The following is a 20,021-nucleotide window of genomic DNA, read 5'->3' as shown; positions in this document are numbered from 1 at the left end:
AGCCATGTTTCCCAAACATTCCGGTCAAACACCGTCTCTTGACAGTGTATTGAAGTGGTTTCTGATCACCATCTGACTGAGACAGTCTAATCAACTTTGAGGTTTTCTTCCTAAGGAAGTAGGTGACCAGTAAAATAGATACCTATCTACATTTGGGCAGAGGATGGGGGAAAAAAATGTTTTGTTTTGGTAGTACTGTGGTTTGAACTTAGGGCTTCATGCTTGTAGGGCAGGAAGTCAACCACTTGGAAAAGACCCCAGCCCCTTTGTCTCTACTTTATTTCAGATAAAGTTGTGCCTCTTTGCCTATGGCTGGCCTTAGGTCATGGACCTCCTACCTGTGCCTCCCATGCCTACTACAATACCTGGAAGGACAGGCTTATGCCAATATGCCCATCCATTGGTTAAGATTACCAGAAGTGAAGACCTTGCTAATTTTTTGCCTAGCTTAGCCTTGAATCTCGACTCTCTAATGTAGCTGGGAAGACATGTAAGAATCAGCAGCTCCAGCCCCCCAGGCAGACATTATATGTTTGAATGCTGAAGGTAGTAAAGGTTAGAGAGGTGATAAAGGATACTTCAATACCAAAAGACAGATGAGAATCAGCTCCTGGGTGATAAGAAGATCAAGAGAAACTAGGGCTGGTACCTGGAAAAAGGGAGCATGCAGTGAGGACAAAATTGGGTCATCTTTAGATAGTATCAGAAACACAAGGAACCATGACACTAGAGGAGAACTGTATTGTGTTTTCCTCACACACACAAGCACTAGACAGGGTGTCCCTTATCAAGGAGAACAGACCCTGCCATAGAAAAGAATTGTCTGGGTTTCGTTGTGTTTGATAAAGAAGAGAAAGGGGTGGTCAGCATTGAACTCCTTCCAAGATGGCCGTGACCTTTCCGTGCCCACTACCCCACTGGCTGCCGCAGCCTGTGTGCCCATTTCATCCACCTCCACAAAGGTCTTGTGGATCACTTTGGACAGGTACAGCTTGGGACTGGGAGAGATTCCAGTGAGATCAGCCTTCGTCTCATCAAAGATATCTGTAATGCCCATGTCTTGCAGAGTAGAATTGAGATCATAGGTATTTTCCATGGTGAACTGGGGGAAGGAGACAGACACTGCTTCTTCTGACATGTTCTCTGGGCTGCTCCAGGCCACTATTTTTTCATAGGTTATGTGCTTTTCAAGCTATAAGAGGAAGAACATAATATGTAGAATTAGATCACAATCCTGCAAAGAATGCCTCACTGATTTCAAAGTGCCTAAATCTGTTTTAGAAGTTATTCAAACACAATGGCTCAACTCCTTTGAACAACAAACTTAGAGTTTAACAAGAGGAATACCAAGAAGCTGAAACATGTGTTGTCAGGAGGGGAGAGGTCACAGAAGGGGAGGGGGAAATAAATGGAGAAGGGAAGGGTGGGTGATGTTATGTATATATGTATATATCAATCAAGGCACATATGTAAAAATGGAGCCAGGTAGCTTGAGGAGATAGTGGAGAATGATGAAAGCAGTGGCAGCAAGCAAGAGGAATTATACTCATAAATTAATATGTTGCATTGAAACCACTTTGTACAACTATGTAAACTTTAAAGATATTTTTAAAAATTAAAAAAGAAAGAAAGAATCCAACCTTTTAGGTCTTTCTCTAAGTCTTTAAATAGTCTGGGTTAATTTAAAATTCATCTGAGAGCTTAAAAAAAAACTAAACCCTCAAGGAATCAACAACCCAATTAATAGCTCAGAAGAGGAAGTAAAAATGGCCAACAGACACATGAAGAAATACTCAACATCTCTGGCCATAAAAGAAATGCAAAACACCTCAGTTGGAATGGCCATCTTCAAGAATACAGTCACAGATGCTGGCATAGATACAGGCAAAAGGGAACTCTTTTACACTGCGGATGGGGATGTAAGCTTGTAACCACTCTATAAAGCAGTAAGAAGGTTCTTCAAAAAACAAAAGGCTAAACATAGAACTATCCTATGATCCAGTAATTCCACTCCTGAGCATTTATCCCAAAGACTACAAACCAAGACACAGTAAAGCCACCAGCACAACCATGTTCATTGTAGTACTATTCACTATAGCCATGGTAGGGAATTAGCTTAGGTGCCTGCCAATGGACGAATGGATCAAGATAATGTGATATATATATATATATATATATATATATATATATATATATATATAATGGAATTATTTTTTATACTAGATCATTGGCAAAGAAATGGAAAGACCCAGAAAAGGTTGTGCTAAGTGAAGTTGGGCCCAAAGAGACAGAGCTTACATAGTGTCCCACTTATCTGGAAGCTAGAATTGGTTTATAAATGTATAAGTAATGTATTGAGGAATATAGTAGATTTAGGGGAAAATTCAAACAGGATAGTTTCCTACAAAGGCAAAAATGTGGTTCAAAAAATGAACTCCAGGGGCTGGGGATATGGCCTAGTGGCAAGAGTGCTTGCCTCGTATACATGAGGCCCAGGGTTCAATTCCCCTAGCACCACATATACAGAAAATGGCCAGAAGTGGCACTGTGGCTCAAGTGGCAGAGTGCTAGCCTTGAGCAAAAAGAAGCCAGGGACAGTGCTGAGGCCCTGAGTCCAAGCCCAGGACTGGCCAAAAAAAAAAAAAAAAATTGAACTCCAGGGCTGGCAAGGAATAAAGGGGAGGGACAATAGACAAATCAAGAGGATAGTGTGGTTAAAACTTCCATATATATTCTTGAAAAAGTAAGAAAAGTGAGGGTAGGAGTGGGGTTGGAAGGGATGGGTGAGAATGTTGAAAGGGGTGACATTGATCAAGATGCATTCTATTTGTAAACACCTTTGTTGAATGTTAACTCCTCTGTACAACTACTTACAGATAATAAAAAATAAATCAATGAATAAAACTCCAGGAAGATAAATAAAACTCCAATGAGCAAGTCTGTTTCATCTGTAAAAACTATAAGACAATCTAGGTTCCAGCGTTTGACAACCTTGTGTTCAGGTAGTTGCACAACTCACTGGGTAAGCTTAAACAAATGCTAATATTATACTAAAGTCAAATTTTCTTTACCCAACAAAGATAATATGACTCAGCTCTTGCAAAGATGAAACAAATAATGTACATAAAATATTTAATATACATAGCATAGTGCTGGCAAATAGTAAATTTTAAACACTGTAACGACTGTTACAGTATTGTTATTGTAATTAACATACTGAGAGCTCTCAGTTTCCTTCTCTATCTCATTCTTTTTCTCATCTCTATCTTTTATTCCTAGGACAATATGCAATACACCCGCCTAGCCTTCATTAATTCTTGCCTTATACTTCTATCGGTGTACATGTACTCCTAGATGAAATTACAGGAATGGTAGGACAAAGGGTGAACTAATTTAGCAGTGATACTCACTAGATACTATGTTGGAAATGAACTATACAACTTGGGGGGGGGGAGGGAAAAAACTGGGAGAAAATGAGGGAAGAGATGACTCTATTCAAAAAGAAAGGTACACATTACCTAACTTATGTAACTGTAATCCCTCTGTACATCATCTTTATAATAAAAAATTAAAAAGAATGTAGCCAAGAGTCTTGAACTGAAGGATAACAAAAACTGTCTGAGACAGGGCAAAGTGAACTAGTTCAGGGGAAGAAAGGAAAAGCTGTTTCATTTATACAAGTCCCCAAATTCCTCAGCATCCAGACTCCTTGGACTGGAAGACGATTGCAGAAATCTGTGAATTTTTAAAGACAAACTCCAATTCCTTTTTTTTTTTTTAGCTTCGAACAGGTAAGACATAGATCTCTAATCTCATCCAGAGCCCCGTGCAGTCCTGGAAATGACTGCTAGCTGGAAGACCATCCTTTCTCAGGATGGTAAATGACAGCATTGTTCCCTGGCAACCTGGAATGAAACTCTGGCGTAGGTGTGACAAGGAAGCCTCACCTCTTGGAGACCCATCACGTTGTCCTGGGAGCAAGGCGGCAGCACGATGAACATGCTGACCTTCCCCGTGTTGTACCTCATTTCCAGGATCTGGGCCTGCAGCTCCTCAATGAAGCCAATTCTGAACTGACCCTTTTGCTTCATCATCTTGACACTCTTCCTTTCATTCTGCAGTGGACAATCAGAAAGTTAGAGGTGGTCATACGAAGCCAACAAAATCCAAGCCTTGTTTCTATTAAGATGAGAAAGATCTGCAGAAGAAGTGTGGAGCCGTGACCGTGACCGGGCCTCCGAGCCTCTAAGACAACTTGCAGTTCTGAAGACTACTTACTGGTGGTCTTCTCAACAAAACACCTCCCACAACCTTGTCAGCCAAAGCAAGGCCTGCGAGCTTGCCATCTTCAGTGCTGGCTCCACCCCCAGCACCTAGCTCCACCCAGCACCTGACTCCACATCACTTTATGCGTACAGTCTAGACAGCCCATTCACAGCAAGGAGGGGAGCCATGGTTAAAAGGTAATCAACTACATATTAACTATGAGCACCCAATAGATAGGCTTCCTTTGGAGGAAAAGGCTCTATCCTAGGCATCTTACACTTCATAATAACTTTGAATGTTGAGAAGTCCCCAATGTAAAGCCAAGGACATGCACCATTTGACAGGGAATAAAAAAAATGTGTGCATGACAATAAAACTAATTCAAGTGCCCAGTGATTGGCCGGCTCCAGTCCCTGCTGTTTCCTCCAGGTCTAAGCCCATGGCATTAGAATTCCCCTGATGTGACTTCCATTGCATAGCTAAGTTAATTAGCCTTTGTAATTTTTTTCTCTCAAATTCTCAGTGGAAATAGTAATAGCCATGTCATAATGTTCTTCTGGAGAATAAATGACATAACTTAAGGATTGTATTCAATGTGGTACATGGGTGGTTTCCTCCCTTCTTTACAAGAACTGCCCAAATGATCACAGAGCACTTCCCCCATGAGACATGGACTTGGGGTGGTTTGAACCCCTGGCATGAAAGCAGGAGAGAATACATGTAAAGGGGATGGAGGGAAGGAAGAAGACACTGCAAGGAAACAGGAAAAATAAACTCAGAGCAAACATGAAGTCCTCTTGCTTCTCTGAATTCAAAGGCAAATTCAAAATGAGGATGCCAAATTCCTTTTGCAAGTGTATTAATTTCTAATTGCTTAACAAAAACCGTACCTACTGATCACGTACAACATGTTATTCTGAAATACACGCATACTACTGAACAGCAAGATCAGACATGTTCAGTGAACTTCAGGTGCTGACTATTGTTCAGCACAAAACATTCTTATGATAAATGCAAGCTTAAACTAAGCTAAGCTTTAGATTTGAATGGACATATTTCAAATCTTGCCAGTGGGATTCATGAATGGACTGTCTGGGACATTCTGTAGGCTCTAATACCGTACCTCATTTAGAGAGAAAGGGGCATCAACTGTGTTTTCACAGTCAAAGCTTTTTTCCCATTTGGCCTTGAAGTAAACAGCATTCACCAGCACCAGCACAGTCGCGTTACTGATGGTGTCCTTGCCAAACAGCTCCTTGATCTTCCCTAGAGAAAACAAGCCAGAGAACATTCTGAACACAAACTAAATTACATTTATTCCCAGAGTGTTCATGCCTGCAATCCTAGCTACTCAGGAGGCTGGGATCTGAGAACTGTCATTCAAAGCCAGGCAGGGAAAGAAAATTTGGGGATTTTTTTGAGTCTCTTTTCTCCAATTGGCCATCAAAAAGACAGAAGCGGAGGTGTATCTCCGGGACTAGAGCGCCAGTCAAGAGTAAGAAAGACGAGCAATGGGGAGAGGCCCTGAGTTTATGCCCAAATACCCAAATACTCTCATTCTCTCTCTCTCTCTCTCTCTCTCTCTCTCTCTCACACACACACACACACACACACACACACACACACACACACACACACACACATACTCCTAGAGACAGAACTCTTAATGTACCTCAATATGTCCAGGGTTACAGAATGTCTCACTCAAGACCAACTCAACAAAACTGAAGATCTCATAGTGGGCCATAGGTAGAAATGGATTATATTTAAATGTGACTGAGATCTGCAGTCCTAGTTACTCGGGAGGCTGATATCTGAGAATGGAGGTTCAAAGCTAGCCCAGGCAGAAAAGTCTGAGACTTTTATCTCCAATTAACCAGCAGAAAAACCAGAAGTGGAGAGGTGGCTCAAGTGATAAGAGTCAAAAAGCTTGAGGGCAAAGCTAAGGGAAAATATAAAACCCTGAGTTCAGGCCCCAATACCTGCACACACACACACACAAGAAAACAATGTGACTGGGAAGAAATGACCACAGAGGTACTCTGCTCTGTGTTCCTTTTAGAGACTTCTGTTTTGCAGATCAAGAGCTAGCAAAGTTTTGTATTAACATTTGATTGCACTTATGTTGAATTCAAAGTGTCACTACTTGCCCCAATGTCAGCATCCCTCCTTTATTCTAAGAAATGTCTGTTTTTTTCACCAAAAATTGGTACAAAGACGTTATTATTTCTGTAGTCTCTCAACAACTAGAACTGCTCTGTTACGTTTTGCTAACCTCTCACAGTTAATACAAAGAGTAAGCATCCTGCCTTGGTTGAAAGGCATTTCCATTTCGATTCGTGTTGACTCAAAAGAGTGGCAATAAACAACAGAAACATTATACTTGTTTGCTGCTGTTCAAAATGAGCTTTGAACACAGTCTACCTATAGAAATATCTAGCCCCAAAAGATTAGCAGTCTGAAAAGCTCAAGCCAGCTGGTTTTGTCTGAAATGCATTTGGTCTTTCTTACCTTGACATTGACTTTCAACCCAGAAGTTAATTTTTTGTCTGGAATTTTCAGTGTCCTTCCGAAAATCAACACTTTCAATAGTCGTGTGGTAAAATTCAATCACACCATCTACATATTCCTGTTTGATTGAAATAAGTGGGACACAGTACAACAAAATTATGTAAAACTGCTAATAGGTAAGAGTAACCCAGTCACAAGCAGCCTAATAAAATAGATGTTCACAGTCACACAGTATCAGAGGAGTGGCCTTTCCATTTCCTTCGAGCTCCAGTATTATTTTTGAAAGACATATCATTTCTTACTAAAGCATAGTTATTATAAAGACTACACACCCTTTCAGAGGGACAGCAGTATTCCTTGTTTTAGCATTTAGCATGCATACAGTGGATTCCTAAATGGAAAATGTGAAGTTACAAGCTGATTGGTGGGGGAGGGGAGTTTTCCTATACTGAACTTTTCTTATAGAATATTTGATTCTTTCTTGCATTGTGCAAGCAATTATAAGAAGTTGCCTATAACAGATCCAAGTAAATCTGGGCCCAGTCTTTATTAGCCCAAGGGCATTTCGGCTGTTGTAGTGACAATGTAGGTCGTAGAATTTGCATTCATGAAGTAGTTGGTCCTCACCAGAGGCCCCAGCTACTCCTTCCACATACCCTTTTAGTTAACCAATCCATTGTGGAAACATTACAGAATACATAGTAAGTAATGAGACGTTTGGTTATAAAATGTTTCTGTTTCTAAGAACGAAAGCCTCACTTGATGCTGGTATGGTTTCTGGCTGGAGGGATAAAGAAGGTTGCAGGAGTAAATGGACGATGGTGACACAATATTGTGAATATAACTAAGGTCAATGAATTGTGGTCTTAATTTACCACTTAAAATTGGTAAAAAAAAAAAAAATAGCCAGCTGCTGGGAGGTGAAGATTGCGAGTCTTGCAATTTGGGGCCAACCTCAGCAAAACTTGTACAAGACCCCATCTCAACAGAAAAATCTGAGCAGAGTAGTGGTATACACCTGACAACCATGCAGGAAGCATAAATGGAGGATGGCGGTCCAGACCTGGGAGGTAAAAAAAAAAAAGGGGGGGGGGAGGAGTGGGAAGACATCGTATCTCAAAAAGTAACCAGAGCAAAAAGGGCTGGAGGTGAGACTTAAGCAGTAGAGCAACTGCACAGCCTTGAGTTCAAACTCCTGTACCACCACTTGGGGGGGAAAATGGCCATTTTGTTACATGTATTTTACCATCATTTTTCAATAAATGCTATTATATACCCAAACTCTTGGGTTATGTGATATGTAAATTTGCTAATCTGTATTTTTCTCATCAGATATGGAGTAGGTGGACACACTTTGGTGAGAAGCAGTTTCAGTGGCCCCTAGCTCCCAGGACTGCGTGATCTACATGGGTAGCAGCTTGGCCTGGGTCCCTTCCTTCACATCCGTTGCTTGGTATGTGGCTCTTTCTGGACACTACAGGGATAACCGGGGCCCAAGCAAGGTGCCCATTCTGCTCCACAGAGACAAGACCTGTGGCTTCTGACTCCCAGTGTGCCCTCCATGGGCCACACCATGGCTTTCCTAAAGACCACCCAGGTTCCCCGGAGGCCTCAATCATGGCCCAAAAGGCAAGTTTAGAGAAATACCTAAGGACAGCCAATAAGCAGAGAAGGGCCAAGTATACCTGGCAGCCGCCATCTTGATTAGGAAAGTTAGTCACAAGTGGGACATTACTCAGCCCTCTCAGACTCTCAATGCTGTTCTCCACATCACTCTTACCCGCCACTCTCTGCCACATGCAAGGACCACTTCAGCAAAGTTGTAAACTGAGTGGAAGGATACAAATACATGGGGCAGAGATGGGTTCAAGAGACCTCACCAGGCACATCATCCTGGAAGAGAATTCTGTGCTACGTTGCACCTACTCATTCTGTGTCCATGTAATCACCAGCCGCAGGTGACTCACCGGGCGGATTGGGAAGTCCTGCTCTCCGTAGAGCCTGTTGGCCATACTGAGTGTGTAGTACATTTTGGCCCTATCTAATTTGGAGAGAAGTTTCCCGAAGTAGCAGCTGAGCAGTTGATTCTCTCCATTTGAAGACTTAGCCTAACAAAAGAAGAAACACAATGTAATCTGAAACAGGATGAGGAGAAGGGCTACAGGGGACTTACAAGAAGGATATTTTTTACACAAGTTAAAGCTGCTCAGGGCCATGTCATTTCCCTGGGTTGGGTTGTTAGGTGGAGGCTGAGAGTGATCCACAGTGAGATTGTGGTACTGGATCATCCATGGCAAGTGTGTATGGGATTCAGCACTGCCTGGGGTATTTTTACTTAGGGGGGTCTTTGATTTTCCCTGTATTCAAAAAGATATAAGAAAGTTGCTATGTCTCCCTCCAGGAGCTCCCTCACTCTGAGAGTATGCCTCTACCTGACTGACTGTCTACTAGTCTGCTCCTCTGCCATGTTTTCTTACCACTAAAAAAAAAAAACAAAAAGATATAAGAAAGCCAATCATTCATCCACTCTCCTCTGGAACTTTCTAAAGTAGGGATAATCTGGGGAAAATCTTTCCAGCTCTTGGTCTAAGGAAGCTGTAAGCTGTCTGAGCTCAGTGTCTGTTCAGCTTCCTAAACAAAATAAACAAGAGGAGAAGACAGGAGAGAATCAGAATTCCACAGAGACCCCACGCCATCCCTCTGCCCCTTGGACCATCCCCATGCGTCATCCCTGTGACTTGAAGACGCAGGTCAGTAGTGGAGCTGAGGAAGATAGCAATGTCCTCTCATTAAGAAACTAACTCATATCCAAGACCATATGAAAATATAACTCGAAAGGGGGGATAATTAATATAATTTAACTCAAGGGGTTAGGCAACCATCAACAAATAAGGGCAGGCAGAATGAGAGGACAACTGAGAAATGCAGCTTACTTGCTGGTCCGGAGCCTCTGTCTTCCCTTTCTGCCCTTCCGCGGAGCCTTCAGCCAGCACTTCTTTTGTGCTTTTTAGACAAGGGTCGGGTTCTTGGCTATCATTCTGGGACAGTTCATTGAAGTGGAGTACCTGTTCAACAAGGGGATAGGGTCCCTTAGACAGCACAAATGGTGGGAAATCTAAACAGGCGCAGACACCTTTTCACAATATGACAAAGATGATGATTACATAGTTCACAGAACAAGCACCAATAACTTAAAGGTGCATTCCTTTTTTTCATGGATTATAAGGTGGGACAGAAGAGAAGTAACAGAATATCTCTCATCCCCTGGGACTGAATTAACATAGCCAGACTCAAAGAATAGAGAAAACACGTATAAGCTACATGCAGCTCTTGAGAACTTTATACACGGCCAGTCCAAATTGGCTAGGATAAGTCTGCAATGTGCACCGGAGCGTACATACAATATGAATGTAAAATACCACGTGAAACATTTTCTATTGATTACATGTTAATATTTTACAAATGTGAGACAAATCAGCATTGCCAACAAGAACTACTTTTACCTATCTTATCTCTTTAATGTAGCTACTAAAATTCTTTTAGTTACATATGTGGCATGAATTGTATTTGAGGGCGACAACAGTAATCTAGAATTTCAAATAAATTGGAAGAGTGAGGAAGGCAAGGCAAGCTGCCCACAGCCACACACACACACACACACACACACACACACACACACACCACACACACACACACACACCACACACAAACACACAAAGAGAGGAAGCACACTCTGTACTGCTCAGACTACAGTAGGGAGGTGTTGTACAACTGACTACTGAGTGCCTGGAGAAAGAGCCTCAACCAGACCTGGAGGATCCAATGCATATTCTACAGCCAAGAAAATAATAATAATACTCCAGCAAGGCTAAGGAGATACGCGAGTCATAATCACTCCAAACACATCGACCTGTAACTCCTCTGCGTTCTAGAACAACAGCTTTATTCATGCCTCTGAACCCTGGCACTAGATGCAGAATGCAAGGAAATGCGAGAGCAGCCTCAGGAGCTTACCGTTTCTGTGGGGAGCTGTTTGTGTTGCTTTCCTTCTAGGCCAAGCACAGAGCTAGGACAGAAGTTCCTGTTTTAGAAGTGGAGGAAGCACGGAGGATATTGTGTGTGCTAACTGACTAGCATGCAGGGGGTGTTAAATGGCAAAAGGCCACATGGGGAGCACGTGGTAATGGGAGCCCATTCGGGACTGGGAGCATGGCTGGTGTGTTGGGCTGCGAAGTCCGCGTGAACCTCTCAGAGGTGGGAAGCACTGAGCAAGGTCTCGAAGAGAAAGACAAATCTACGAGTCTATATATCAGAAAGCCGCCAGGGAAAGGGACCCACACAGAGGCCCCAAGGCAAGTATGTGTGGCTTTCCCATGGAAACAAAGAGACCGGGGTGGCAGGCAGGAAAGAGGAGAGGGAAGGTAAAAGATGGGGAGCAGGGTGTGTCAGGGATCAAATCCCCAGATCCTCATGAGCCATTGGAAGGACTTGTGTGTTCACCATGGGCTGTGAGAGAAGCCTGGTTTTTCAAACAGCTGACAAACAGGATCTGCTTATGTTGTGAAAGGATGTTAGACAGTCAGAGCAGTGGCGGAAGGCTGTGCAGTAGCAGTTTAGAAGGGATATGTGGAGCTTAGAACTCAGGTGGTGCCAACCGCCTGGATTCTGAAAAGACTTCTGTGGAACAGCCCAGCAGGATTTTCTGACAGATGCAGTGTGCTGTGAGAAAGACAGACAGAAACCTGGGACATGCCAAGTTTTCTAACCATGAATAAATATTTGCTGCCTAACAAATATGTAGCTCATGGAAGGAGTCAGAGACAAAAAACATATACATGTACTAAAATGTAATCACAATATTGGCATTAAAAGTCATAAAATGTAACAAACATGCAGACACAGAAGCAGCGAAGATGGACAAAGAAAGCTGTCACACGGTGAAGATTTGGGAAGCTCTATAAAGGAGATGAACATTTACTTGAACCTTGAAGAATGGTAGAACTGAAGCAAAAACAAGCTAGGGAGAGCCAAGCATGGTGGTAAGGGTCTGTAATCCCAGCTACTCAGGAAGTAGAGACGGGAGGATCTCAAGGTGAAGACTAGCCCCAGAAAAATTAACAAGACTATCTCAAAAGTGATAGAACACTCACCAAGCAAGCTCAAGGATCTGTGTTAAAACAAGTGAAAGAAAGAGAAAGAAAGAAAGCAAAGAAAAGGGAAGGGAGGGAGGAAGGGAGAAAGGAGAGGGAGAGAGAGAGAGAATACAAATGAAGTCTCAGAGTTAGAGGCTCTGAAAATACAGGTTATAGGAACAACTCGATGCATGTGGGGGCAAGGGTGAGTGTCTTACTGTGAATGTGGACCCAGAGTTCAGGACCCAATCTGCACCTTCATGGACACGTACCTCGTCAATCTGATGGGCGCTGTCACTTCTAGCCCCGAGGCGGACCATGCCAAGGGCAGCTGAGAGGCTCAGAGGACAGAAAAATATATTTTGACAACTATCATCTTTGCTAATCTCTTGGAAAAGATCAAAGCAAAATTTGGTGTTTGCTGCTATAAGGGAATCCATTGTAAAAGTGATGACAACCTAAAACGACAGGAGAGAGAAAAACACTGATGAGTGCAGGGTGATAGGTAAGCAAACAATCCTCAAGAAAGATAGATAGATAGATAGATAGATAGATAGATAGATAGATAGATAGATAGATAGATAGATAGATAAGAGATAGATAGATAAGAGATAGATAGATAGATTATAGATAGATGATAGATTATAGACAGATAGATTATAGATAGATAGATAGAGATGATAGATAGATAAGAGATAGAGAGATAGATCTATATATTTATATATCCATTTATAGACACACACATATATCTTGACTGAGTATGGAAATTTATTACTGTCTCATTTTACAGAAAGCTGTAATTGTATTTATTAGAAAAATACTGTAAGGAATATCTTCATAAATAGAGGTCTTAGTTTCTTCCATATTATTTCTCTAGGATATCTTTTTTGACTTGGGATTTCTAGGCCAAATGTTATGAAGGTTTTAAACTTTCATGCAGTAACCCTAAGCTATGGATGCAACAAATGCACCCCAACCTCACTCTCTTTACATAACATCACTGCTTGGCATTCTTGACTATTTTAAAAGTTAAGAAAAGTGACAGTATTTTTAATTGACATTTCAGTGATAGCTGCTAACATTTGACCATGTGCTCTTTTCTGTCTTCAGAACTCCTTGTCGTTGTCTCTTAATGTATTTGTCAATTATCTACTGTAAAGTCATGGTCATAGCTAGGAAGATCTCATATTACATATGTATTTTATGCTTTACAAAATTGTTTAAAATTATTTCCCTAGGTACTGTCATCTCCATCTCCTCCCAAAGAGTAAATGAGTCACCAATGAATAGATCATAATAGAGTGTTAATTTGTACTCATTAATTAGTGGATTATTAGTGGCATATAGTAACCACATTTATGTTGTACTGTTTTACTTATTACACTATAATGAAGAAAGTTATTCCTTATTATACTTAGGTTAGCTATTACACATTTCTGTTTATATCTAGTAACCACATTTATGTTGTACTGTTTTACTTATTACACTATAATGAAGAAAGTGATTCCTTATTACACTTAGGTTAGTTATTAGGTAGTTTATTACATATGTATTTTATATTTCTGCCTGGAGAAGAGGTTCAACGGTTTTGTACATCTTTGTTCTTTATCTTATCAGTAAGGAACACAGAGTAACACATAGAAAAATTAAGAAGCATTTAAGGAGTTATTTCCTATTGTCTGTCCCTTTTTCTATAATTACACAAACATCTGAAATATTAGGTGATATTATTCAAACATTATATAATGTAAGAAGCTATAATCAATAGAAATGTTACATGATACAATCAGCTACTTATTAATTTTCTACTCTACTATAAAAAATTATTATAATATGGTTCCCTCTAAAGCAAAAATATGAAAATTTAAACTACCAACATGTCCTCACAATCCAAAAGATTATGAATGAGATTGCTTATTTCTAAATAAAATAGGAAGAAAAAATACTCCCAAATAAAACAGATCTCACAATTTCCACAAAACTTCAAATAACTCAAGAGTAAAATTTCAACTTCACACAGGTAGATGCTCTTCTGCTAGTAAAAAAAATTATATTCAAATCAGGTTATATCAAACTAAATAATTATCTCTGAAAACAAAAAAATTGTGAAAAATATTATCAAATATTTTCTAATTTATGGTACAAAAGAGGCCTTGAAATTCATGTTGCTTAAATACCACATCACTTTACATGTCAAAAGCAATGCATGAAGAGATGAAATACAATTTTTAAAATATGTCAAGGTATAAAGTAAAGATTCCAACATCTTATCTTTTAAAAAATCAATCACATCCATCAGCTATCTGACCATGGGTTTGAGGTTAAGTGAGACATCAGACATTATTCATAACTTTTAGTCAGTATCACCACATCTGCAGGAAATCTAAGGCATCTGAAAGCAACTCTTTCTTTTAAGGCATCTGAGTTAAGCAAATAGCATATTCGCTAATTTAAATAGTATTTCCTTTGAGTTTCTATGATGGAAAATAATTTTCCAATACAGTGTTCATGGTCTTTTAAAAAATCATGTTAGGCAATATGGGACTTTACCTTCTTGCCTTCAGACTTGCTGCTTGCTGACAGTTGGCCAGGTTAAGTTTGAAGCCACACCCTGTCAGGAATGGAAATATATCAATGTTGCCCCTCCCACAGTGGCACTTTTCCAAGTGCCATCTTGGAATCGAGCCTAAAATTGTCTTTGATTGATGGAAGGGAAAAGGAAAGGGCTGCTGATACTTTTAAAAACCAGTATGTTCTCAATAAAATTAAATAGTTCACATACTTTGCCTATATATTCTTTGCTCCTTCTAACCGGGTCTTTCATTTTTCTTCATGTGATACTAAGATTTGAGCTCAGGGCCCTATACTTACTAAGCAAGAGCTCTACCACTGAGCAAATACTCCAGCCTAACCCAACTGGATACTTTTAAAGAGTCCTTAAAATGGTATTTCATCCATATATTTCTCTCCAAATTCTATAGGAAAGCAAAACAAAGATGTTTGACTTTATATACTCATTGTGTTAGTTGATCATTTAAACTTACACTATTTTAAGCTTCTTTCAGTAGTTATTACAGAAAACTTGTAAAGTGTGTTTTTAGCTAGTTTCGAAGTTGTTACGATTTTTCCCTGTAGCCACCACGCACGGAAGAGAGTTATTATTTGAGTATTAATTAGAATAACTGGCTGGCAATCAAAAATGGAAATTACTAAAACATGCTGAAAGAGAAAATTGAAGAAACAGATACAGAGAAGGAAAAGAATAAACTTTCTAGGAAAGAAACAATTTACTGGAAACTAAAAAATTTATTAACTCTGCACCAATTTCTCTAGAAATGGTGTCTAATTTAGTCTTCTGCAGTCTCTGGCCTGCTGATTTATTTATGCTATTTGTTTCCTCAGAGGGCTTCAACACTTCTACTTTTTTTCTAAAGCTTCTGGAAAAGCTTTCATGGGACAAAGATAAAACAGTCCCTTAAAATTATCCCAATATTATTTATACTTCTAACACCCTAGGATCTGGAAAGGTTGAAGACTGTAAACTTGGGTTCAGTTACAGAAGGCTTTAACAATTAGGATAGACTGCAGAGAATCAAATCTGGAAAATCGGCATTATTTCAAAGACAAAATGGGGGTTCTTCTTACACTTGCTTCCCTCTTTGACCCTCACATCTAACTTCTTGTCAGGCACAAATCTTGTCTGAAATGCAGTTCAACAAATGAGTATAGTAGATGTAGGGAAATTCTGAAGAAAACTTGTTTGTAAACAAAAATTGCTTTTGGAGGGCTGGGAATATGGCTTAGCAATAGAGTGCTTGCTTTGCATGCATGAAGCCCTGGGTTCAATTCCTCAGCACCACATAAACAGAAAAGGCCAAACTGGCACTGTGGCTCAAATGGTAGAGTGTTACCTTTGAGCAAAAAGAAGCCAAAGACAGTACTCAGGCCCTGAGCCAAAGCCCCAGAACATGTACAAAAAAAAAAAAAAAAAAAAGGAAGGAAGGAAGGAAGGAAGAAGGAAGGAAGGAAGGAAGGAAGGAAGGAAGGAAGGAAGGAAGGAAGGAAAGAAGGAAATTGCTTTTGGAGAATATAAACTCCTTATGCAGCTAAAGCCTTCATGAAGAAGTAAACAATGGAAATGAGTGCCTAAACACTAATTTTTATCATTTTCAGTAAACAAATATGCTGTTAATATTATTCACAGCCCATTCCCTTGAAAACAAGTATGTAGGGTTTTTCTTCCCTCTAAATGTTTCTACAAAATTCTAAAAACCAGTCATTGGGTTTGCAAAAGGTAAGAAAATTTAACATGGAAATCAATTTGCAGTTGATTTTACTGGATAATTACTTCAGATAGTCTCTGCCTGTTGGAGAAGGTACTAGTTACAGGAAGGTTTTTCACCTAGTCCCTTGGATTTTCAGATTGTCACTTGTGTTATTGTTGGCTGTTGATACTGAACTGAACTTCTAGGTATGTCAGCAAATTCAAAGATTATTTGATTATCTTTAATCTAGGATTGCATCTGTTGATCCTCTCAAATAATCCAACAAAGATCTGGCTAAAGATGACTGTGCCTTACAAGATTAAAACTTTGGGGTGGTGTGGTTATTCAGAATGACGAAATCTGCCACTAAAAGTATCTACATTTGGTTGTCTAAAGTAGCTTAAAAGGGAAGGAGATACTGTAGCTATTACAATATGCCAAGCACCATTTGACACTTGGCTCATATGATCCCATTCAAGCCAATGAAAAGTCTGTAAATTCCATGACTTCAGACATCAGAGAACTGCATTGGAGTTTGAAGGAGTTTCTGGAGTTCACCTAACCTGACAGTGCTATTCAAGGCAAGCAAAAAAAAAAAGTTATATGTGAATAGACCATGAAAATTGTTTCTGCACCATTCAGTATAGATAATTCCTCCTGAATATATATGACTCATTATGAATTGCAAGCCAATAAATGAACCAATTTTCTGCCTGAAATAAAAAAAAAAATCAAGGATGCCAGAATGACTCACCCATCAAAGCCTGTCATTCTAAGACAAAAAAAGGATGAAAGGATGATGAAAAAAAGGAAGGAAGGAAGGAAGGAAGGGAAAGAGAAAAGGCCTCCCACTCATAAAAGCAGTATATTTGAAATATTACAGAGAAGAAACTTCATGCCAAACTTTATATCTCAGTACTGAGAAATCAAAATATGTTTAAAGGAAAAATATTGACATAAATATCATCATCTAATGAAAATCTATCTCCTATCTCAAGATAAGATATATATATATATATTTGATTTCTCTCTTCTCTATCATTTCCCCAAACTTAAAAGCCTTCTAACATAAATTCCAAAATAAGATTGAAAATTCCATTCAAAAAGACACAGCAAAGAAAATCATTAAATTAAAAAATAATAATAAAGACTACAACACAACAAACTTGTTTTTAAAATTGTAATCACTGAGCCAGGTGCCCGTGGCTCACGCCTGTCGTTCTAGCTACTCAAGAGGCTGAGATCTCAGGATCGAAATTTGAAGCCAGCCTGGTTCTTATCTCCAATTAACCACCAGAAAACTAGAAGTGGTGCTGTGGCTCAAAGTTCAGGGACAGTACCCAGGCCTTGAATAAAAGCCACACCAATTGCTTTCCACATAAAATCCTTTTCTTTTTTTTTTAATTTTCAGATCTCAAATGGATGCATCTAGGACTGGAAATAAAGTCAGCTGCCTGCTCAACTATGACAGAGCCTTGAAGATGAGAGACAGGCCAAGAATGAGCTAGCAGAGGCAGCATGAGACACAGGCAACTGAGCAGGAGATGCATCTGCAACTCACCAGCCTGAGACCTCCTGAACCTCAATGATCTCCCTGCCAAAACAGGTAGAAATCAGAATACGGCTTTCTATCTTCTGAATGACATAGCTATTGGTGCCATTAATATACCTGCAACTTACATAGCAGTCCTACACTACCCAAACTTTTCATTTCCTAGCCATGTCTTTATGGCATATTTCTTTCCAAAACTGTAAATCAGGACTTCACCCTTCAAAGCAATATTCAAAAATTACAACATGGAGGCTAAACTCAGCCCATGGTCTGAATAAGTTTATAGTGGAGCTCATCCTGCTTGTTTGTTCACTACTGTCGAAGGCCTTTGCTCTCAGAGGCAACCATGTAGAAGCAGAAGTAAGCACATTGCCTCCCCAGCCCTTTATTGAAATTTTGTTGATCCCTGAATTAAATGATGCCACATCATCAATTCAGAGTCTGTGAAGTATTTCTTTCCTAAAATAGGTGAATGTTCCTTACCCTGGAACACACTAATAAAAAGGAGAATTTCTTGAATGTCTGTCTGTCTGTCTGTCTGTCTGTCTGTGTGCCAGGGATTGAGCTCAGGGCCTGGCCACTGCCCCTGAGCTTTTGTGGTTAAGGCTAGCACTCTACCACATGGGCCACCGCTCCACTTCCAGTTTATTACTAGTTAACTGCAGATTAGTCTAGTGGACTTTCCTGTCCAGGAGGGCTTTGAATGTCAGTCCTCAGATCCCACCCTCCTGAGTAGCAAGGATTACAGGTGTGAGCCCCTGGCATCCAGCTAGTTTCTTCCATTTGGGTTTAACCTCAACCCCAGGTAAAACTCTAAGCTCTTTAGTATTGCTATAAAATAAGAGCTCAGATGTTGACTTATTGAACAACTACTTATCAAAGGCTGTCTGTGTTCCAGGCACCTAGTCTAGGCTGAATGAATACCCTTGTCCCTGAACTTGTGGTGTCAAATGCAATGAGAGTTGACAATCCAAACAGTACTTCCTAAGCATCTAAACATCATCAACTACTATAAGAACCTAACCAGTGGCAGGTCCTTCCATGCCCAGTATCTCACCCAACCAGTCAGTCCTTTCACTGAGACAGAGAAGGAAACACAGCTATCCCAACATGACTGATGAGAAAACTAGGCCTCAGAAAAGTTGTTGTTCACAGTCCTAATGCTGGAAAGTAGTGATAATCAATAACCTGCATAGCCCTGTATGTCTCTGACCCCAAGAATAAAGATCTACAGTATACACAGCTCCACAACCAGGACAACCAGCCCCTAGAAGACATTGCTACCAACAGCGGCTTTGCCCACACATTGGCACATACCTGGAAGCTAGTGAGGACAGTCCCCGGCTTAGGTCTGTGCTCTGATGGAGTCAATTCAAAAACACAGAGAGAATGGATCAGCCAGGCCTTCCAGCCTGTAGAAACTGGTAAGGAGAGGTGTTGAGCAAGCAGTTCTATGACTTGTAAATAATGATTGTGAATCAGAATCTTTTCAAGCTGGCACTCTGCCTGCTTATTTCCAGGAAGCTGCAAAAGAGGGGCTAGTGCCTCGAATGATTTGGCTATCGAAAGGGGGGATCTGGGCCTCATGTCTGTGTTCTTTATCCCCCTCCTAAACAACCTATAGAGCTCTCCAAATGCCAGGATAGACTGTGGGCTAGTAAATTTGAAAATAGAATACACAATATCCCAGTGGAATAGTTTTCAAATCCTGGGCCAAGGAACCACCATCAAATGGACTGAATATGGATGCAAATATATGAGCCAAGTAAAGAGCTATACTGCTCAGATCTTATCAGTCCTATCAGCTGTGTTCTCCAGGCTTCCATTACCTACTCAACCACGACCGCCGCTGCAAGGCTGCCCTAAACACCCTCGACAGTTAATATGTCTTCTTCTGGCATTGCACACATTTCATCCTCATTCCCTCCATTCCCACTCCTTCTGTCCCCCTCCAACCCCACCCGGCCCCTCCTCCCAGTAAAGCTATTTCTGATCGAGTCATTCACCTGAATATCTCACCAGTCGCCACCATAGAACACTGGCTCTTTTTCCACACACATTTCATATTTGGTTCAGGAATATAACATCTCTCTGGAGGGCCTTCAGGACAGTTGAGGTCATTTAGTCCCACCTCTAGTATTAAATTGAAAGCATCCCATTGAATTTCCACAGATAGGCTCTTGCTAGTCCCCTGATTCGGGAAGAGCACACACTAGCCTGAAACTCACCCCAGACCACGAACAAACGAAGATGCTCATTGACTGAAATGACACTGAAAATGCAGACCCTACCTCG

General features: G+C 40.5%; 1 protein-coding gene across 2 annotated transcripts; it reads right to left on the bottom strand.

The window, feature by feature from the left end:
• Window positions 1-787: 787 nt before the first annotated feature.
• Window positions 788-12,349, bottom strand: Serpinb12 (serpin family B member 12). 2 transcript variants are annotated; one of them, XM_048363617.1, is made up of 8 exons: window positions 12,182-12,349; window positions 9,771-9,842; window positions 9,318-9,320; window positions 8,745-8,885; window positions 6,778-6,895; window positions 5,390-5,532; window positions 3,948-4,115; window positions 788-1,192 (listed from the first exon to the last, which is right to left on the bottom strand). In XM_048363617.1, exons 1-8 carry the CDS (start codon window positions 12,347-12,349, stop codon window positions 788-790), a joined length of 1,218 nt encoding a protein of 405 aa, XP_048219574.1. The 2 variants fall into 2 exon arrangements, with proteins under 2 accessions (XP_048219574.1, XP_048219573.1); XM_048363616.1 differs by lacking the exon at window positions 9,318-9,320 and having other exon boundaries at window positions 9,711-9,842.
• Between the last annotated feature and the right edge of the window lie 7,672 nt (window positions 12,350-20,021).

Source organism: Perognathus longimembris, chromosome 15 (assembly GCF_023159225.1).
Source record: "Perognathus longimembris pacificus isolate PPM17 chromosome 15, ASM2315922v1, whole genome shotgun sequence".
NCBI classification, from domain to species: Eukaryota; Metazoa; Chordata; class Mammalia; order Rodentia; family Heteromyidae; genus Perognathus; species Perognathus longimembris.
This window is presented reverse-complemented; position numbering and strand designations above follow the sequence as displayed.

Excerpts from the sequence above, each read along its gene's own strand:
- Serpinb12 (XM_048363616.1), bottom strand. The coding sequence starts at position 12,349 with ATGGATTCCCTTATAGCAGCAAACACCAAATTTTGCTTTGATCTTTTC. Across the intron at positions 5,533-6,777 it reads GGTTGAAAGTCAATGTCAAG|GGAAGATCAAGGAGCTGTTT; the intron begins GTAAGAAAGACC and ends TGTTTTCTCTAG. Across the intron at positions 4,116-5,389 it reads CCCCTTTCTCTCTAAATGAG|AATGAAAGGAAGAGTGTCAA; the intron begins GTACGGTATTAG and ends TGTCCACTGCAG.